The following is an 18,390-nucleotide window of genomic DNA, read 5'->3' on the forward strand; positions in this document are numbered from 1 at the left end:
CAGGTAATGAGTGGTGGATATTTCCTTTGTTCTGTTTGAGGCATGAGTGCTAAAATTGGCATGGTGTAGGAGAGAAAAGCAGAGGGGAGACAGAGAAGGATGTGAGAAAAGTAGAGACAAGCTTCCCAACCATGGATCAATAGCCTCAGTCTGGATTACAAAATTATGTCTGAATGTGTGTTATTTTTTGAGCCTGACTATTAAATAGATGGACAATTGGCCTTTTGTCCAGCAAGAGCCACATGTTGCACAGATTGTAGCCTCAAGCAATGTTTAACATTCCCTTTTCCCCCTTTTTCTAAGAAGAGTGTTCCTGGGATGCTAATGTGTTTTGATCAGAAGCAGCTGGTACCTGACAATTTATATGTGAAAATTATAATCATCCTGTCCTTTCCTCCACAAAAAAATAATTGCCAGCAACAGGGCTGGCAGCCCTCTTAGTTGATTACACGACTAATTGGATCTTGGTTGACTTACACATCTTTACTTGATTAGTCATTTGTATGGTATTTTTTATAGAATGAGCTCTTAATCATTACCAGAAAATAATAGCTATATCTCTGGCATCACTATAATCTTCAGAAATGTGCTTTGTGTGATTGTAATAAGGACTAGATTTAATGAGATCCTTCCCCATGATAGCAGCATCAATTAAACGCAAGTCAAGTCAAACACAGTCTTAGTTGCCACTTGTACCTTTTTGTACTGACCAGTCATGCAAAAAACACTTAAATATTCATTTTTAATAATAAATGCAAGGGGAGCTTTAGCACACAAAGGGTGAACACATACTGTAATTATAAAATCCAAATGTCTCATTTTTATTCCACTACTAACCATTAAAATTACATGCACTTAAAGATAATAGCTTGAGTATTTTTCCTCCATTAGCAAGAGCACCACAAGGGGTTGAAAGTAATGTATAAACTGTGTTACAACATAATAAAACACCCTAGCAAGGCTCATTGTGTTATTTATTTAAGATTTTGTCAGATGTCAGTCTTGAAACCCAACAGCTAATCACACATGATTGTGGACAATCATGACTGAAGGATGCTGCCTGAGCATGAAAGTTCATTTTTCAGTAGTTTGAAAAGTTATCAGTTGAGCTAAGTATCCAACAGAACACTGGTCACATAATAACAGGCGGTCATATGGGGGGTAGATTGTAACTGCTGCTGGTCTTTGGTGTGGTGTTTGATCATGGTATCATTGTATTCTGGATACTTGTATGTCTGTGCAGTATGTGAGGGAATATAAGCATCAGGTAAGACAGGTTAGAGGTGTGGGTTTGACTGTTTGTGGTATGATAATGTACACACTGCATGTGTCTCTCAGTTCATATACAGTCGTCATGCATACATGCATCTAGTCCATTTGCACAGGTCCCTTTCTTTTGCATGGAGATAGTCAGTTGGTGTATGCACTTGGGGGTCATGCAAACCCTCTCTTCCATGTTAAGGGAGATTGTAGCATCTGCATAGCATCTCATGCATTGATTGCCACACTTGCCAGAGTTTAAAATACAATTATTGACTATTCAGATGTTGGATTAATACAAAGTTTATGTTTATATTTGCAGCTGTCAACCTTGTGATAATCATCCATCATTGGAACCTGCATTAATCAGTTAATCATCTGTAATAGTTGATATTACTAACGTGTTAGCAAACCATTGGTGGACAAAAAGTCCAACATTCACTCTTCTTCATGCTCTATTTTGGACTCCACCAACTGCTATGAAAAATATCTGTCTCTCTACTTGCTCTGTAGAGCTGAGAGAAACTGCAGAGTTGGTGATAATTCTCTGTGGGTTTGTCTGTATGAGTTATCCCTTTCACATTACATATAGTCTTTTTAACCCATTGTTCATATACTTTAAAAAATATTGTTTAGTGCGGCTTTAACTACTTCAAAAAGTAGGATATTAATATATAGAATGGAGGAGAGATTTGGGCTAAAAGCAAGAAAATTGTATAATAATCTAGATTTGGAACTAAATGTACCTCATGTCACTCTTTATTTTAAGACAACACAACTGATGTTTCTTTTTTTTAATCACTTTCCTTGTGTATTGATTCATGTTGTGGGAAATGGGCGGACAGAACAGCAATTTTCAGTCACGTCTACTGACTGAAGAGATTTCCTTCAGGGGGAAAATGAGAAAAGCTTTGATAGTGGAGGATTTGAAGAGAATGCAGAGGTATGCATTTGGTCCTACGCCCTAGTTGTGCTGTTTATTCCAGAGAGCAACAGAAATGGAGTTCATGATACGAGAACAGAGGGAGACAGAGAGGAGAGCGAGAGAGGGGAGATAGGAAGAGAGGGATCAGTGCAGCTGTGTGCCTCTTTAGGATTCCTGCTATCTACCTCCTCTCACTGGGGCCAAACCGGCATCATTAGGTTTGGCAAATTACCCGAGCGGCCATTGTGGCGCGGCCATGGCACGTTAGTGTGTCTTTTTAACTGTGGCTAAACTCAGTCTATTCACTTGTAAAAGAGAGAAGCCATTGGCAGATAGTTGGCAGGTTGCACAGAGAGGCCATTCACCCCGGTAGGAAGGAGCTGAGAACACTGCCTCGGAAATGGTCCTCTCTGAATATTTTGATGGAGAGTCTTTGGATGCCCTCTTAGTGTCCATTTGCTCCAACTGACAAATCTCCATGAACTGACTTCATTGGTAATCAATATTACTCTCTACAGGTGAGAGCTCAAGTGGAAGCTGCTACTGTGTCAGTCAGAGAGGGAGGACAGAGATTTTTTTGGGGGGGAGGGGGCGAGGGTTACTTTTAATAGTAGCAGTTGTTTTGTGAGTTCTTTTTAATTTAAGGAGGAATTTGGAGTTTGGAATCCCAGGTTTTTTGGTGTAGGGAGGTGGGGGGATTCGTTGTTTCTTTTAATGATATTTGGATGGAGTTCAAGTACTCGGATGGAGAGTTTAAATAAGAGGCTGATATACAAGGGTCACAGACTGGACTAACTCCTTTTATTTTTGAGGCTATTGAAGAACAAATTACAGCCCTTCTGAATGAAGAAATAATTACTTGTAATTAATTTCCCTGTCATATATCACCTCAGTAAAGAGGATTTGTCTGGATTTTAATGAAGCTCACTTAACACATACACCCAGTGTCTCAGCATGCTCATTTTGTAGCCTGTGTAATCCTGCTCGAAGCGCTGTTAAGCATTTGCAAGGTCTTTGTGCAACTTCTGTAGTCAGATCACGACATATAATTCACTATAATACTTGTTTTGTAAGAAATGACCAAAGAGGTTTTACTCATCCTGACAGAAAAAGAAACAGCATCTTCACAGTGTCAGTATGGCTGCCCCTGTTGGTGCATTCAAGCTTAGTAACCTTCTTGTCGCATCGGCCACAAAAGAGTTTCCTCCATGCTTTACTCTGTCCTCCATCGAATTAACTCATTCATATATAAGCATCAGGTTGAAGATATGCAAGTGACACACACCACGGGAAGGCCATCTCTTAAGCTTCTGAAAAGACTGAAATGTTCTACTGCTTCAGTTTGTCTGAAGACAAAGCCAGAGTGCTTGAATAGAAAGTTCTTGAAATACAGAAGAGAGACTCACTAAAAATACACAAGTGCCATGTTACTTTAATTTTGTATGCATACTTTAAAATCTTCCCTGTTTTTTAGGATGTTGCAGGAGTGGTGAATGCAATGATTAGTGGGATGTAAGGATTGGTTCATGGCTCTGATGCATGTTCTCAAAGACGAGCTCTGGCTTCAAGAATGCTCAACATGAAACTTATTTGGATTCTTTAAAAAAAAAACATGCAGTATCTTCAAGAAATGGCGGTTTGCAGACAAAACAAGCAACCAGGAGATTTTCTGCTTTTTCTCCCAACACTAAAGTCTAATTACTGGCTATGTTTGGTCCTCTGAAAGAAAAACGGAGTGCTTGACAAAAACCACCGCAGTGTGTAAACTTTGTACAGCCGTAATGAAGGGCTGCAGAAACACCACTACTCTGTCCAAACACTTGTAAATGCGCCACCCCAACATTTACATTGAAGCAGAAACTCTAGAGGCTGCAACTAGCTCTATTGTTTCTAACTTGTTAAGACAGATACTTGGGGGCATTATGGCAGATATATCAGTATCTGTATATATAAATAAGTACCAAGGAATTGCAGTATAGAAATGTAAAAGAAAATGCCATATGATGAATGTTCCAATGGTAGCCTTTTCACCATACAGGGTGTGTATATTGTTTAAAATGAAGGAATTGCAACAAATCAGGTGCTAGTAATAAATGTCAAAGTGGAATAAAGGGCAGGTTAACACTCCATATATGTACATATATGGTGTAAAGAAGAAGATGAGTGTTTGGGTAGAAATGGTGCAGTGAGCTGGTTTTGTTGCAGGGTTAGTTTAAGTTGAAAGTGATGGAAAACAGATCCTTCTCTCCCAACACAACTTATTTTCAGTCTCAGAGTTGGTTGGCTGTAGTTTCTGGAGATCTATAGTCTGTGAATTCCATGAGCATCGTAACCTTTACTCCAGTTGTATCTGTTCCCAAAAGTGCAAGTGCATATCTTCAACCGTTAGTTTCACCAACTTGAGACCAATTTGATTTGCGTGTTGACATGCAATCAGTGCTTAAATGCATCTATATATCAGTTTAAACATCCAACACACAGATATATTTAATGAATCTTGACCCAACAGGCTGCAGTATGATGATGTGGTGCAATGTGTTGTTTATTGTGCAAATATTATATTTATTATAAGAAATTCTACTAGTATTAGGCTATAGTTTGGTAACTGCTTGCATCAAGACATCCCGTCAGGTATACGCATGCTCCCTCCAGTGTTTTGAGAGGGTGTGAAGCATGATGTGAACATCCTCTTTTGAATCACATTTGTGGGTCACAAAAGCTCCAGTCCTTCCAAATAGGCCACTCTTTATTACGACTGCATTCCTGCAAGTAGAAACTATTTTAACAATTTGAAAATTCTTGTATCTACCTTAAAAATAAAGAGCAAAGCCAACAACTGTCAAGGCCATAGTAACAATTTGTGAGATCATGGATCCATGGATAAGGATATAAAAGTTTTACTCTTACAGCAACTGTTAATCTTTGTGCTCAGCTTTGAGGTTTTCCTGCAGGAGAACAAAGTGATCAACATATTTAGGGTGAAGCACGATGCACCTCTTCATCTCTTAACTGTACTACAAACTTTCAGCACTAGCATCTGTTATGCAGTCTGTGTTTTCTCTGAGCAAGGTGAAAGAGTCCACGTGATGTTCCAGTGAGCTCTCACAGAGACACAAGTAAGCCTACTGAGGGAGAAAACTTGAGGGAAACAGAGCTGCAATGGATAAAGTATACACCTGTCATATTTTTGTTAAATGATACAGTTAAACCATGTCTTACTTAACTTTATGCACAGTGGTTCAGTGGTTAGTGCTATCAACTAACAGCAAGGAGGTCCTGGGCTAAAATCTTGGCTGTGTTCCTCTGTCAGGGGGTCACATGTTCACTCTGTGTTCCTGTGATTTTCCTCCCACAGTCCAAACACATACAGGTCACATGAATTGGAGGCTCTGTACTTCTAATCTCTTCACAGGTTGTTAAGGCTTTATAGTGTTTTTCCAACACAGGCAGCTACACGAATGAATGAATGTTCTGACACGCTCACGGCTCCAGGAAAACACGGCTAGGCTTGAATGTTTGCCACTTTTACTTCCTATTTTCTAGTCAAAGCTCCTGAATCAAAATATCTTACATCTCACTGGTCACACTTGGCAGAAAAATGTGTTTAAGCTGACCAAATGTACACAAAACTCATTGACACATTGTGATGTGATCATTTAAGCCAAATTTGGAAGCATTAAAGGAGCACTTGGTCAACTCTGTATAACACCAGCTGATGCAGTTAGTTGATTAACTGATTAGTTTGCTAATTTGAGTAGTTCATTTTGCTAATCTTTTAATATTTTGAGTTATGTGCTTATTTTTTGTGTTTTTATTATTGTAAAGGGGATTTTTGGGGTTTTTTTAACAACTGGTCAGACAAAACAAGTGATTGTGGGACCTTTGTTAGACATTAATAGGTTAAATAATTCATTAATAAGTCAAAATCAAGGTTTAGTGTAGTTAAGCGTGTTAGCATGCTAACAGTTGCTAATTAGCAATAAACACCTGTCATTAGTTTTGCAGGTACTTAACATTGACTGTAAAAAATAGTGGACATGGCCACTGTGACATCACCCATTGGTTTGTGGACTCCCATTTTGAAGCCTCAAGTTCGCATTCTGACCATCACCATCTTGGATTTTTGGAGCCTATTTGGACGAGAGGGTGGAGCTGACACTAACACTATCTGCTGGCTTGGTTAGCACAGTGCATCTACAGTGTATGTAAATTTTTTGCTAGTTTTTGCTATTGAAAAACAGACTTAAAACCACTAAAACAAAATGTACTTACCAGAGAAAACTCCACATCCAACTCCTTAAAGGGTATTTTAGTACAACCAAATGCTGACCAAGACTTTTTTATGCAGTCAAATTATTACAGTTAACTTTGATGAACTGAAAACACACTGAAATAGTGACGGCTACGGCCACGCCTGTACTCTGTGAATCTGGGGTTAGGCCATGGTTATGTTACTTAACCAACATTGTCGCTGTGGTAGTGACTTGCCTGTGACAGCACCCTCCTGTCACTCAAAGCGGCCATGCCCTTAATTATGCATAACTTTACCCTTAATCAAATTTAAATGGGTAAGTTATATAAAAATTCACCCCCCGTACAGTTGTCATGATTGGGAAATTATACCAAAACCGTTTTTTTTTTTTTTTTTTTTTTTTTTACCAGGCTGTAAGCATGTTTATTTCTGCTGTAAAGTTGGTATTTTAACATGGGGGTCTATGGGGATTGACTTGCTTTTAGAGCCAGCCTCAAGTGGCCATTCAAGGAACTGCAGTTTTTAGCACTTCTGCGATGGCTTTATTTTTCAGCCCTGGAAGTTGCTGCTTGGTATTTAGTCATGAACTAAAATATTGGACACATTTAAACTTTGCCTGCATGGTAGCACTAGAGCAAGTCAGGGGGCCAATTATGTCTGTATAAACTTTCAGTGCAATTAATCTAATTGAACATAAGAATTGTTTTTTTCTATCTGTTTGGGAGGCACTGATAAACTATTGTCATTTAGGTTAGAAGACTTGTTCAAATAAGACCGTGTCTTTAGCTACAGCTGATCACAGAGTGAGTATCTGCATCCGTACATTTCCTAGTCCCACCGAAGAATCTGTCTGACGTCTACTGCTGCCTCCCTCTCATTGTACTGGATAGACAAATCCCAGAACATTAGGCCTCTCACTGGCCAGCCTTTGCATGATGAGAGAAGCATGGCCACATAACAAAAGGGAGGCCAGCGGTGGAGGCTCTGTTCCTGTCGCTTCATTAGGCAGCAATGTTAGACCCAGCAGGTTGAAAAAACCTCTGCCTCCACACACATTGAATCCTCCCAGTGAGCAGTAGACAGACAGACATTCATTGCTTCCATTCTCTAGCTCTCACAGCAGCTGCAAGGAAACTGGTTTTAGGGTTAAAAGAAAGTGGGGTGGTAGAAGTAGAAGAAGCTGCTATGAAAGAATGATAAATCTGTTGGCCTGTTGCTTAGAAAAATATTAGTATTTTTGTCAATAAATGTGAGTAAATGTTAATCTTTCAGCACCAACAATTTGTAATCAAGTGTGCACTATAGTCCAACTTCTCTAAGACCTTTTCTCTAAATGTGAAAGCCATTTAAAATATCAATTTTAAAGGTTAATCTGAGCTGAAATTTGAACATAGAAATCGACTTCCAATTTCAACTTCTTTTGGCTCTTACTCTTCAGCTGTTTGTTCTATTGTACTTGCAGCACTTATATGCAAATTTATAATTCACTTGCCTATAACAATTCCTATTACAATTCACCTGCTCTCAGCTTCAAATGACACTTTAAATCCTTCAAGTACATTTTATACTATTTTAACCTGTTTACAGTGTCTACACCTGCAATTTTCAAGCAAGCAAACACTTTTAGGACATTTCTTTTTGTGATTTATCCTTATATTGTCAACATTATAATACAAATTGTGCACTAGCCCAGCTTATTGTAGTCTAAGACCTTTTCCCTTACGGTTTAAAATTTGAAAGTCATTTAAAATGTGTCTGTTGGTTCATCCACAACAAAGCTTTGATATTGCATTATGTTCATATGCTTCCCCCCCCAGAAAAAGACACAATTGCACATGTGTGACATGTCATGTTGACCTCAATGTCTGTATGTTAGCAGGCACACAGTGTGGTGAGAAAAGAGCCCAATTTGTCAGCTGTATTTTACCTGTTGAATGGTTTGAACACAGCCTTCTAGTGACCCCTGTGTCTAGTTTCTCTAATCATCATTACCACCAGATCATCATCTTTGAGCAGATGTAATGTACATAAATGGATTTTGATGGTGACACAAAGACCCTTCATGTGGCTCGCAGTTCAAAGTTCACACCCCCCTGTTTGGCTCTGGGCCCGGGCTTGTCTTTGAATGGGTCTCCTCAGTCATAAAGAGTGCTGTTGATGGCACCCTTGGTTTGAGAGTCGACATTAGAAAGATTGGCGGCTCTGGCCTTTTGAGATGAATTAGCCATGACCGAGTCATGCTGACAGTGAGGGGCTGGACACCCAGAGCAGACAGAGCCAGCAGAGGGACCGCTGGGCTGGGCAACTGGCAAAACTAATTTAGATGGATGGACAGGCGGGTAGAGAGCAAGAAAGGATGTGCAACTGAAAAGTAGAGTTGAATGAATATGGATTTCCAAAGTTGAATGAAAATGAAAAAAGGATTTATAAATCTATCTTACATTTGCATCAAAATTCTGTTAAATCTCTGGGGGTTACAAGTGCTACAGAAGCAATCACTTTTTTTCTTCTACTGATGATTTATGTGTCTGTTATGAAACTGATTCTTACTTTTCATCAATTTAGGTCACAAGACTGATTTTATTGAGCTTTTTTTCAGGAAATTTCTGTCCTTACAGTTTGATTTTCACTGGTCATGTACTTAGATTGATCGTTGTGTCCTCTCCTCCAACAGGTGTTTCCCGAGGACCTAATCGAAGACTGGATGTTGTTGTAACTATGGTTACGTCTGGGTGGGGGGTGCGGGCCCTCTCCCCCTGTGGCCTTGTGCTGGTCATCTATTCGTCTGTGTGTCTGTCCCAGCAGCCTCACATCAAACCTGCAGACTGCAACAGAAAGGAACATCCTGTCATCTTGTACCAAGGTGAGTGCATCAATACCGTCAATATCAGTTTATTTAAGCTACACATCTCCACCACCACCATCCATCCATCCATCCATCCATCCGTATGTCCGCCCGTCCACCCATCTATCCATTAAGCGATCCATTCATTCATCTATAGAGAGGGAGGAAAATAGATGAATTTAAGAATTCAAATTTGCTAAAGTTCAAAAAAATAAACATATACTGTTCAAATATGTACTGTATATTTTTAAATGTATAGTCTTTTATTTTTTTTTAGCTTTGTGATTAACAATTTTTTTCTTTCTTTCCTATCAACTGTGTGTGTATCCATGAAATGGGTGGTGAGCTACTTCATACAATTGCCTGTACAGGGATAAATGAAGTTGTACTGAATTGAGCTGAATGCTATGGAAGCTAAGAATGGCTGTGCAATTATATATTTTTTAATGCCATTATCTCGAGATCATGAGTTAGTTTGAGTGAGTGAGTTTGTTATCTTGAGAAAACAAGCTTTGTTATCTCAAGATAACAAGATAATCAACCTGTTATCACAAGAAAACAAAAGGTTGTTTGCTCTTATTATTTATAATGTTTATTGGAGAGCAGGAGCGCCATGCCAGCTTGCACAGATGGCGTCTTAACAACTGTAGCAACTGATTTAAGCTGAAAATGTCAGATCAAGGAGTACCCATTATTATTAACAGCACCTTTATTAATGAGATCTGTGTCATGGCCAAATGGCAGGTTGATTAACATGGTCATAATTAAGTACCAAACGATACCTTTCAAGCATTTTCATTTTGTTAGACTTAATGAAAGACAGGAAAGTGAGGTGGGGAGACGGAGTAAGAACCAACATATGGCAGATTTGAACTCATGTCCTTAAGAGCCACCTGAAGACTTCCTGTGCTTGATCTAAATAGTTGAACTATCCATGTGAGGGAGACATGGAGAGGAGAAGACAGAAATAAACAAATGAGAATGAGCTCCACCCGTGATAAATCTTGTGATAAATTATCTCGTTATCTCAAGAAATCAGCCTTTTGTTTTCTCAGGTAACGAGATAAATTAACTCATGATGGCAAGATAACAGCATTAAAAAAATAACTGCAAGCACAGCCATTCTCGGCTTCCGTATAATTCAAATTTATAAAGTATATATTTTTCATTAATTACATAATTGGAAATAATCAGCTTGTTCAACAATCAAGTTGATGTGATATGTGAACTGGATTGATCTCGATTCATTGAACCTCATAAACTCCTCATTCCTCTGTGTGGAAAAGGTTTGGTTGGATCACAAAATCTTCCTGATTCTAAATAGTGTTAAAGAAGTCCATATGAAAATGGATTTATAATACAAGACTGTGCTCACAAACAGAGCAACGAGAGCAACCTAATGTGACACATCCACAATTTCAGTGTTGGTAGGAAGTTAAAAGAGTTTCCTGGTTGCTGAGAAACATTAGGTGGATGCTGTTCAATTTCCATATATATATTTCCTGTGCAATTCACTAGAGCTTTATGCACATCTCCTACACAGTATGAGGCTTTGTTTTCTAAATGAGAGTCTCAGTTTCTAATTCCACATAGTTAACATAGGGGGTCAGACAGAAGGTGAGTAATTAGGACAAGACTGCTGCTGGAAAGCACGCAGTAGACTTTCATCATCATTTCTCCTACTGAGCTGCAGGAATAATATTTGCGAATATGAGTGTGTGCTGGACTGTCTGTGGGTTTTACAGGTCATTATGTACACAGGCAAGTGCACAAAAACAATTTGGAGTTTATGGCTCCCTCTGAAAAGCATTGTTGTTCAAGTGATGGTTCGTGTTGGGGAACTGAGACGTGACAGGAATGATGGTTTAGTATTGTTTCAAATAACCGTCTTGACTCAGCAGTTTGTCTTAACCTGTCAAAATGTTGCTTCACATTTTATACAAGATTAATAAAGAATATTACAAAGCATGAGGCTTGTTTTTTATGTTAGTCTGGCGGCTAAAAGCTGTCAGGTTGCTTGCATCTGCATTAATGTGCTTTATGTGTCACGACTCGCAATGGGATACACTGACAGTTATAGGTGTTAATATTTTGGAACTGTGCTTGGCAATTCATCATTTTACCACTTAGTACTCTGAGATGTAATGGTTTATATCAAATTAATATATCCACTGAATGTTGTGTCTGCAGTATGGCCTAATTGAATGCTCTTCTTCGGCTGTCTAACAACTATGAAAGAGGCTTTGATGATATTATCTTGACTGGGTGTCAGCTTCCATTCAGCTCAAAGTGTTCGCCTGCTAAACCGCGCTGTTACTGTATTGGATACATTTGTCCCACAAGTTAATGTCCAATGAAAGCAACCAGCGTTCATTTAAGTGAGGCACCAGTAATTTGCTCTGAAACCTTGTAGAAAGGATCGATTTGTTGCATGAGGTTTGTTCACAAGTAAAACAGATGTAAAAGAGGCACAGTGGTTTGTTTAGTGTTCAATTTTGTTTAGCTGTCATCTTGCCAGGGTGGAGATTTTAAATAAAGTCCAATTAATTTTAATTAAAAATACTCGACTTGTGATTTTGCATACACACAAAAAATCACATTAATATTGTGATGATTTCAACCAGCTGCACTTTTATGTTCACACCAAAAACCTCATGAAAATCAAATGAAATCAGTCCCATCAGTTAATTTTGTTTTTAGTAGAAAGGGCTTATTAAGCAGGAGAAGCCACTACTGATCAAATATCAACATCTGTCTCTTTATGTCTATAAATTATTGCTTTTCAAGTGTCAAAGAGTCAATTGCTCTTAACAGGCAAAATAAACTTCTCCTGACTTTAAACTGCTCAGATCTTGCAGTGTTTTACCTTCAAACACATTAGAAAATCATATTTTGACATTTTTTAGTTAGTAGAGGTGACACAATTAGTCAGTTAATCAATTAGTCAACAGACAGAAAATTAATCAGCAATTACCTTGATAAGATTCATTGTTTTAATGTCAGACTACATGGTTTCAGCTTCTCTAACACAAGGACTCACAGCTTTTCTTGGTTTTAAAGCGCTGCAAATCTGTAAAATCTCTTTGGGTTTTGGACTGTTGGTCAGACTAAACAAGGCATTTTCTGTCTCCAGAAACTGACAAATATGGCATGACAAACCCAAATTCAAGCTCTAAAACAATGTTATGAAACAGGAAAAAGAAAGAAAATGACTGATTATTCTTTCATTTAATCATTCATTCACCTGCAGGCAGACCTCCTGACTCTAATTATGTTCTGCGCCCCAATTTTTTTAAACCAAATCTATGCCCTTAGGCTGTAAAGTTTTGAATCCTGGGACTGAGCCTCCTTTCTGGCAGCAGGTTCAAAGGCTCATGGGAGTTTGTGGAGCTGTCACACCACTGGATCAGGTGATTCACTGGAGAGAAATGTGACACATTAGTAAAAACACAGAGGGCTTAACTGAGGCTGGAGCTGTGAGCCAGGTACCATTTGGTGGAGGAGGATTCCCACGCAAACACTGGATAATGTTTTTTTCGCCTTTTTCTTTCTCTCCTCTTTATCCTCCTGCTTTTCTGTCTATCTCATATTATGGTCCTGCATTTCTTCCTCTTACTTTACATTTCTCCTCATCCTCTGGTTTTTTCTCTATCCAGCATTAAGGCCGTGGATGTCAGAGTTCTCCCAACCAGGAGTGAAGGATTTCTCCCAGCTGGCCCTCGACCTGAGTAGAAACCAGCTTGTTGTAGGAGCAAGGTGACAACACTTAAAACAGTGTTCAGTCAACATTTGTTGGCAGAATAACGATGTTAATAAGAATGTAACAGTAGAGATAAACTAAAAGAAAATAGAGACAATACGGGATCTTTTTTTTCATGCATGACAACACTATAAAAAACAACCTAAATACACCAAGAGCAAGAGTTAAATTCATAACCAGCCTATTAAACTGTCTGCTGCTTTAACTGCAACTTGAAAAATCTCTTTTACAGAAATTTCCTCTTCAGACTGAGTTTGAACAACGCCTCCCTTATACAGGTAAGAGTTAGCCAAGCCAAGCGCTTATGTTAACCTAGAGTGAAATGATATGTTTAAGATTTTAGTTCATTTTATGTTTTTTATACACTAAAAATTACAATTTATAGAAATGACCTTATTTATAATGCTTTTATGTCAGGTTTTGTATCCTGAATTTCCTTAAATTTACCTTATAGGGACCCTGTGGAGTTAGGAGACCTAACAAAAATGAACAAAAGTAAATTTGTTTGAATTTGCTGCTTTTTTTAAATCCAATTTTACTTTGTAGCAGTCTTCTTCTTCCCTGCCCGACACGACATGTCTGTTTTCAAATTTCCATAATGTATGTAAATGTGCTTTGTGCTGTTAATATTCATCAAACTAAAGTCCTAAAACTGATGTGTTTTTTTCCCCCTCAGGCAACAGAATGGGCACCGGATGAAGATACCAGGCGTTCTTGCCAGAGCAAGGGGAAATCAGAGGTAGTCTGCTGTTCTTTTCCAAATGTATTGATTCATTGGATGGCCAACTGAAATGGCTGTTCATATTTTATCAATGAAAGAACATTAATTCTGATGAAACAGTAAAACTGACTTGGGGTGCATTTGTCTGCAGGAGGAGTGTCAAAACTACATCCGGGTTTTGTTGATCAGTGGGAGGACGCTCTTCACATGCGGGACCAATGCTTTCACACCTGTCTGCATAACCAGGCAGGTTGGTACCAGGGGTGTTGGCTGGACTGTTAACCATCAGGGGCTGAGCCCAGATTCTTCTCCATCAAAAAACTTTTAAAAACATACTTCTAAATAGACTGTGTCCATGTGTTTTTTCCTTGCATGTGAGGGCTACACATTGCTTAAAAATGTGAAAATTGGAAAAGGAAGAAGGGTTTGGATTTGATTTACCATATAATCTGTACATGAATATTCCAGCCACTTGAATGTCTCAAACCAAAATGAGCCTCATATCAGATACCTACTAGCTACAACTTTATGTTCTATCTGAATCACCTTTATTGGCCAAGTATATGAACACATACAAGGAAAATACACTTAATACCCTTTATTAAATTCCTGCAAAGTCTTCACTACAAATATATCAGTCTGAACAGACATGGATGTAAACTGCAGCTTAACTGGTTATACAACTATGAAGCATTATTTCTAGTTTGATTAATGGATTAATTGCTCAGACAATAAAATAGTCAGAAAATAGTTTTGAAAAAGGCACATTACAAATTCACAGATCCCAAGGTGTCATTTGATGTCTTCAAATGTCTTCTTTTGTCCAACCAAAATCCAAAAATATTCAATTAGCAGTACATGACACAAAACAGCAAATGTGCAGCATTTGTTCTTCATAAAGAACTTCATTAATTGACTATCAAAACAGTTGTTTTTTTTTAATTAAACTTCTGGTGATCAAATATTTGATTAACTGTCTCATCATTTGAGCGCTGAAAAGAGGTTTTTCTTTGCAATATATGCTAATGAAAAAGTGGTTTTGGTGGCTTTATGATCTCAAAAAATGTTGGTATAAATACCAGATGTATATGGAGAGATTAATTGTCTTGATTTGCTTAATCTCTGCTTTTTGAGTTGAACATTTTTTGCATCAGCTCTGTATATTTGGGGAATGCTATTAGCTCATGATTAATCATTCTGTCCTGACAAACCAATTTAAAGTTTTGTATTTATTGTGCATTCAGTTATATTTACATCCCTTTTCATTCTTTCTGTCAGATTGGTAATATCAGTCAGGTGTTGGACACAGTGAACGGTGCTGCCCGATGTCCCTATGACCCTCGCCACAACTCCACCGCCATGGTAACGGAGAAGGGCGAGTTGTATGCCGCCACGGTGATCGACTTCTCCGGACGTGACCCTGTCATCTACAGGAGCCTGGGGAACATGCCGCCACTGCGCACTGCCCAGTACAACTCTAAATGGCTCAACGGTAAACAGAGCACCACACTGGTTTGTCATTACAATTGAACTTTTCCGCCTCGTATTGACCACAGTATCTTTTCTTCTCTCCCCTCGTGTGTCTTCTAGAGCCTCATTTTGTGTCTGTTTATGAGATCGGTCGCTTTGCGTACTTCTTCCTGCGGGAAACTGCTGTTGAAAATGACTGTGGGAAGATGGTGTTCTCTCGTGTGGCCCGGGTGTGTAAGAATGATATGGGTGGTCGTTTTCTTTTGGAGGACACCTGGACCACCTTCATGAAGGCTCGACTCAACTGCTCCCGCTCAGGAGAAATCCCCTTCTACTACAATGAGCTGCAGAGCACTTTCTACTTACCAGAGCAGGACCTGATCTATGGCATCTTCACCACTAATGTGTGAGTAATGTGTGGTAGTTTATATCTTTGACCAGTTTTTATAGCAAAATTCCTTCGAAATCTGACTGTGATTAAATCCTCCCTGTCTCCTTTAGCAACAGCATATCAGCTTCTGCTGTCTGTGCCTTCAACCTGAGCTCCATCACTCAGGCCTTCAATGGACCTTTCCGCTACCAGGAGAACCCCCGCACTGCCTGGCTCTCCACCCCAAATCCCATTCCCAATTTTCAGGTAACTCTCATGTATAGATTCTGAAAACAATATTCCAAACTGCATCCACATAGCTGTTTTTCTTTGACACCATGTTGTTGATAGTTGTGAATGTTAGACACACACTCAATTTTGTCCTTCCACAATTTCCCAAACTTTTCTTCAAGGCAAAAGTAAAGGAATTTCTTATATCCATGAATCAGTATAGCTTAGCACACAAGGGAAATTCTTTCTTAGCTCCATCAAATATATCTCCTAACAACAACTGACAACCAGACGTTAAACCCTCCCTCCTGCATCCTCAGTGTGGCACCCTGGAGGAAGGCGGTCCTGGGGGGAACCTGACAGAGCGCAGCCTCCAGGATGCCCAGCGACTCTTCCTGATGAATGACGTGGTCCAGCCGGTGACCGTCAACCCCCTGCTCACCCAGGACAACCTGCGCCTCTCCAAGCTGGTGGTGGACATCGTGCAGGGCAAAGACACCCTCTACCATGTCATGTACATCGGCACCGGTGAGCAAGAGGGGAGAGAGCTGGGGCCAACTTTGGCCAAAAAAAAAAATAGATTCAATTAGTTTCCTGAAGAAAATTAGTTTGTGAATTATTAGTTTGACCACCTTTTTATCTGCTGCAACAGACTAATGATTTTTTTAAAAAATGAATCCAGATTATTTTCAGTCCAGTTCTTTTCTCCTTATTCGGCTTGTTCAATCAGAATACGGCACCATCCTGAAGACTCTTTCCACGACCAACAAAAGCCTTCATGGCTGCTACCTGGAGGAGCTCAGGATCCTCCCTGAAGGGCAAATTGGACCAATCAAGAGCCTACAAATCCTCCACAGTGACAGGTCTTTGTTTGTGGGGCTTGATGACCGACTGGTGAAGATACCATTAGAGCGCTGCTCCAGCTATCCAACCGAACGGTACGATCCTTATCGACCTCATGCCTGCAATAACAAATATGACGTCAACTTTACCCAAAACTTTTGGTTTCAAAGCGGTTCCTCTTTGTGAAAAACAAGAGGCTGTCACATAATGGATAGAGGATTTGTAGACCTGTTTTATAATTGATATGAATACAAGGAAACTATTAGTGATTGCTTTTGGAAATCCAAATCTGCAGTCGATCATTTAGTAAAAGTTGCAGTTTAAATCTGGGAGAGTGCTCAGTCTGTCGGCTTGCTGCTGCTGGCAGTGAGTGTGCAAATGTACTTGCTCAACTTGAAAATACTTAAAAAGATTTATGAACTGGGTGCCATTAAAGAAACAAACACATGTGGGTGTCCAAGTCTGAAAGGCCCGCTATAAACGCTGACAAAGATGATTATATTAAAGGCTTCGTTTACTTTCCCTGATGAGAAACTGCTTTTGAACTGCCAGTCCATATTTTGGCAAGGTTTAGACATTACTTAAGCAGGCTATTAATGAATTTCTTGACAATGAATGCACTACTAGACTATGTTGACAAGTTTCTGAAGTATAAATATAGTTTCTCATTATTTATCAGCTCCGCTACTTGAAACAGATATGAAGTCCTTTCATACAGACAAAACACAATTATTGACTTAAAACACTGAATATTTCATTCTTAGACAATCCTGCTGACTTTTGACTGTAGAAATGTGTAGAAAACTAACTCACTCCAAACTCATATTAGTCATTGCATGGAAGCTCGGGACCCTTATTGTGGCTGGGATCACAAACAGAAGCGCTGCACGACCATCGAGGACAGCTCCAACATGAACCAGTGGACCCAAAACATCACAGAGTGTCCAGTAAGACACACGCAAACAAACACAATTAGTAGAATTACTATAGAATATAGTATGATTTTCCTGAGGTTATTGTTCCACATAAAAAAATTGCCAAGAGCATTCATTCAATTTAGGCAAATACAATATCTTCATGTGCATTTTTCCCTCTCAAATCCTCTCTGTAGGTGAGGAACCTGACCCAGGATGGCGGTTTTGGCCCTTGGGCTACATGGCAACCCTGCAACCACGATGACGGTGAGGGCTCAGTCAGCAGCTGTGTGTGTCGATCCCGCTCGTGTGACGGACCCGTGGCCCGGTGTGGTGGGGTCGATTGTAAAGGCCCAACCATCCAGGTGGCAAACTGTTCCAGGTACACTCTCTTACATAGGGCATAACATACAGTATATATTATGTGGATATTCAATATCTCAACAATAACCCTTAAATATAACCAAAACAGAGACATGTAGTGTGAAAACAACAAAGAGTAAACTACATTATGTCAGTATCAATTACTCTAAGCTGCTAGTATTCTGTACTTCATAAAAGAGCAAAACTGGCCTATTAACATTGTTTTTTAGGTCCCTCTTAAATGTAAATTTGTTTTCCCCTTATTCCCTGTACTTCCTTCCTTGTTCCTACTGGGGTACGTTGGGTGTTTTGTATTTACTCTTACACTACCACAAAAACAATATGTCCTTCCTATTCGTTCTCCTCCTCAGCTGTAAGTGGGGATGATGGAGGAGGCGAGTGACCATCAAGAGAGTTTTATTTGAACCTTTGAATA

The 18,390-nt window shown here is 39.3% G+C and overlaps 1 protein-coding gene across 5 annotated transcripts in view; it reads left to right on the forward strand.

Annotated features, from left to right (window-relative positions):
- The window catches only part of LOC137177439 (semaphorin-5B-like), a 42,191-nt gene that overhangs the window by 13,191 nt on the left and 10,610 nt on the right, over positions 1-18,390 (forward strand). For all 5 annotated transcript variants that reach the window (XM_067583775.1, XM_067583776.1, XM_067583771.1 and 2 more), the window contains 12 exons: positions 9,112-9,300; positions 12,939-13,038; positions 13,275-13,320; positions 13,719-13,781; positions 13,915-14,013; positions 15,042-15,255; positions 15,354-15,639; positions 15,735-15,870; positions 16,155-16,362; positions 16,565-16,772; positions 17,507-17,624; positions 17,789-17,973. In XM_067583775.1, coding sequence (XP_067439876.1) covers positions 9,156-9,300; positions 12,939-13,038; positions 13,275-13,320; positions 13,719-13,781; positions 13,915-14,013; positions 15,042-15,255; positions 15,354-15,639; positions 15,735-15,870; positions 16,155-16,362; positions 16,565-16,772; positions 17,507-17,624; positions 17,789-17,973 — 1,808 coding nt within the window. In that variant the 5' untranslated portion in view covers positions 9,112-9,155. The remainder of the gene's footprint in view (positions 1-9,111; positions 9,301-12,938; positions 13,039-13,274; positions 13,321-13,718; positions 13,782-13,914; positions 14,014-15,041; positions 15,256-15,353; positions 15,640-15,734; positions 15,871-16,154; positions 16,363-16,564; positions 16,773-17,506; positions 17,625-17,788; positions 17,974-18,390) is intronic.

The sequence above is a fragment of the Thunnus thynnus genome, chromosome 24 (genome assembly GCF_963924715.1).
Source record: "Thunnus thynnus chromosome 24, fThuThy2.1, whole genome shotgun sequence".
Lineage (NCBI taxonomy): Eukaryota > Metazoa > Chordata > Actinopteri > Scombriformes > Scombridae > Thunnus > Thunnus thynnus.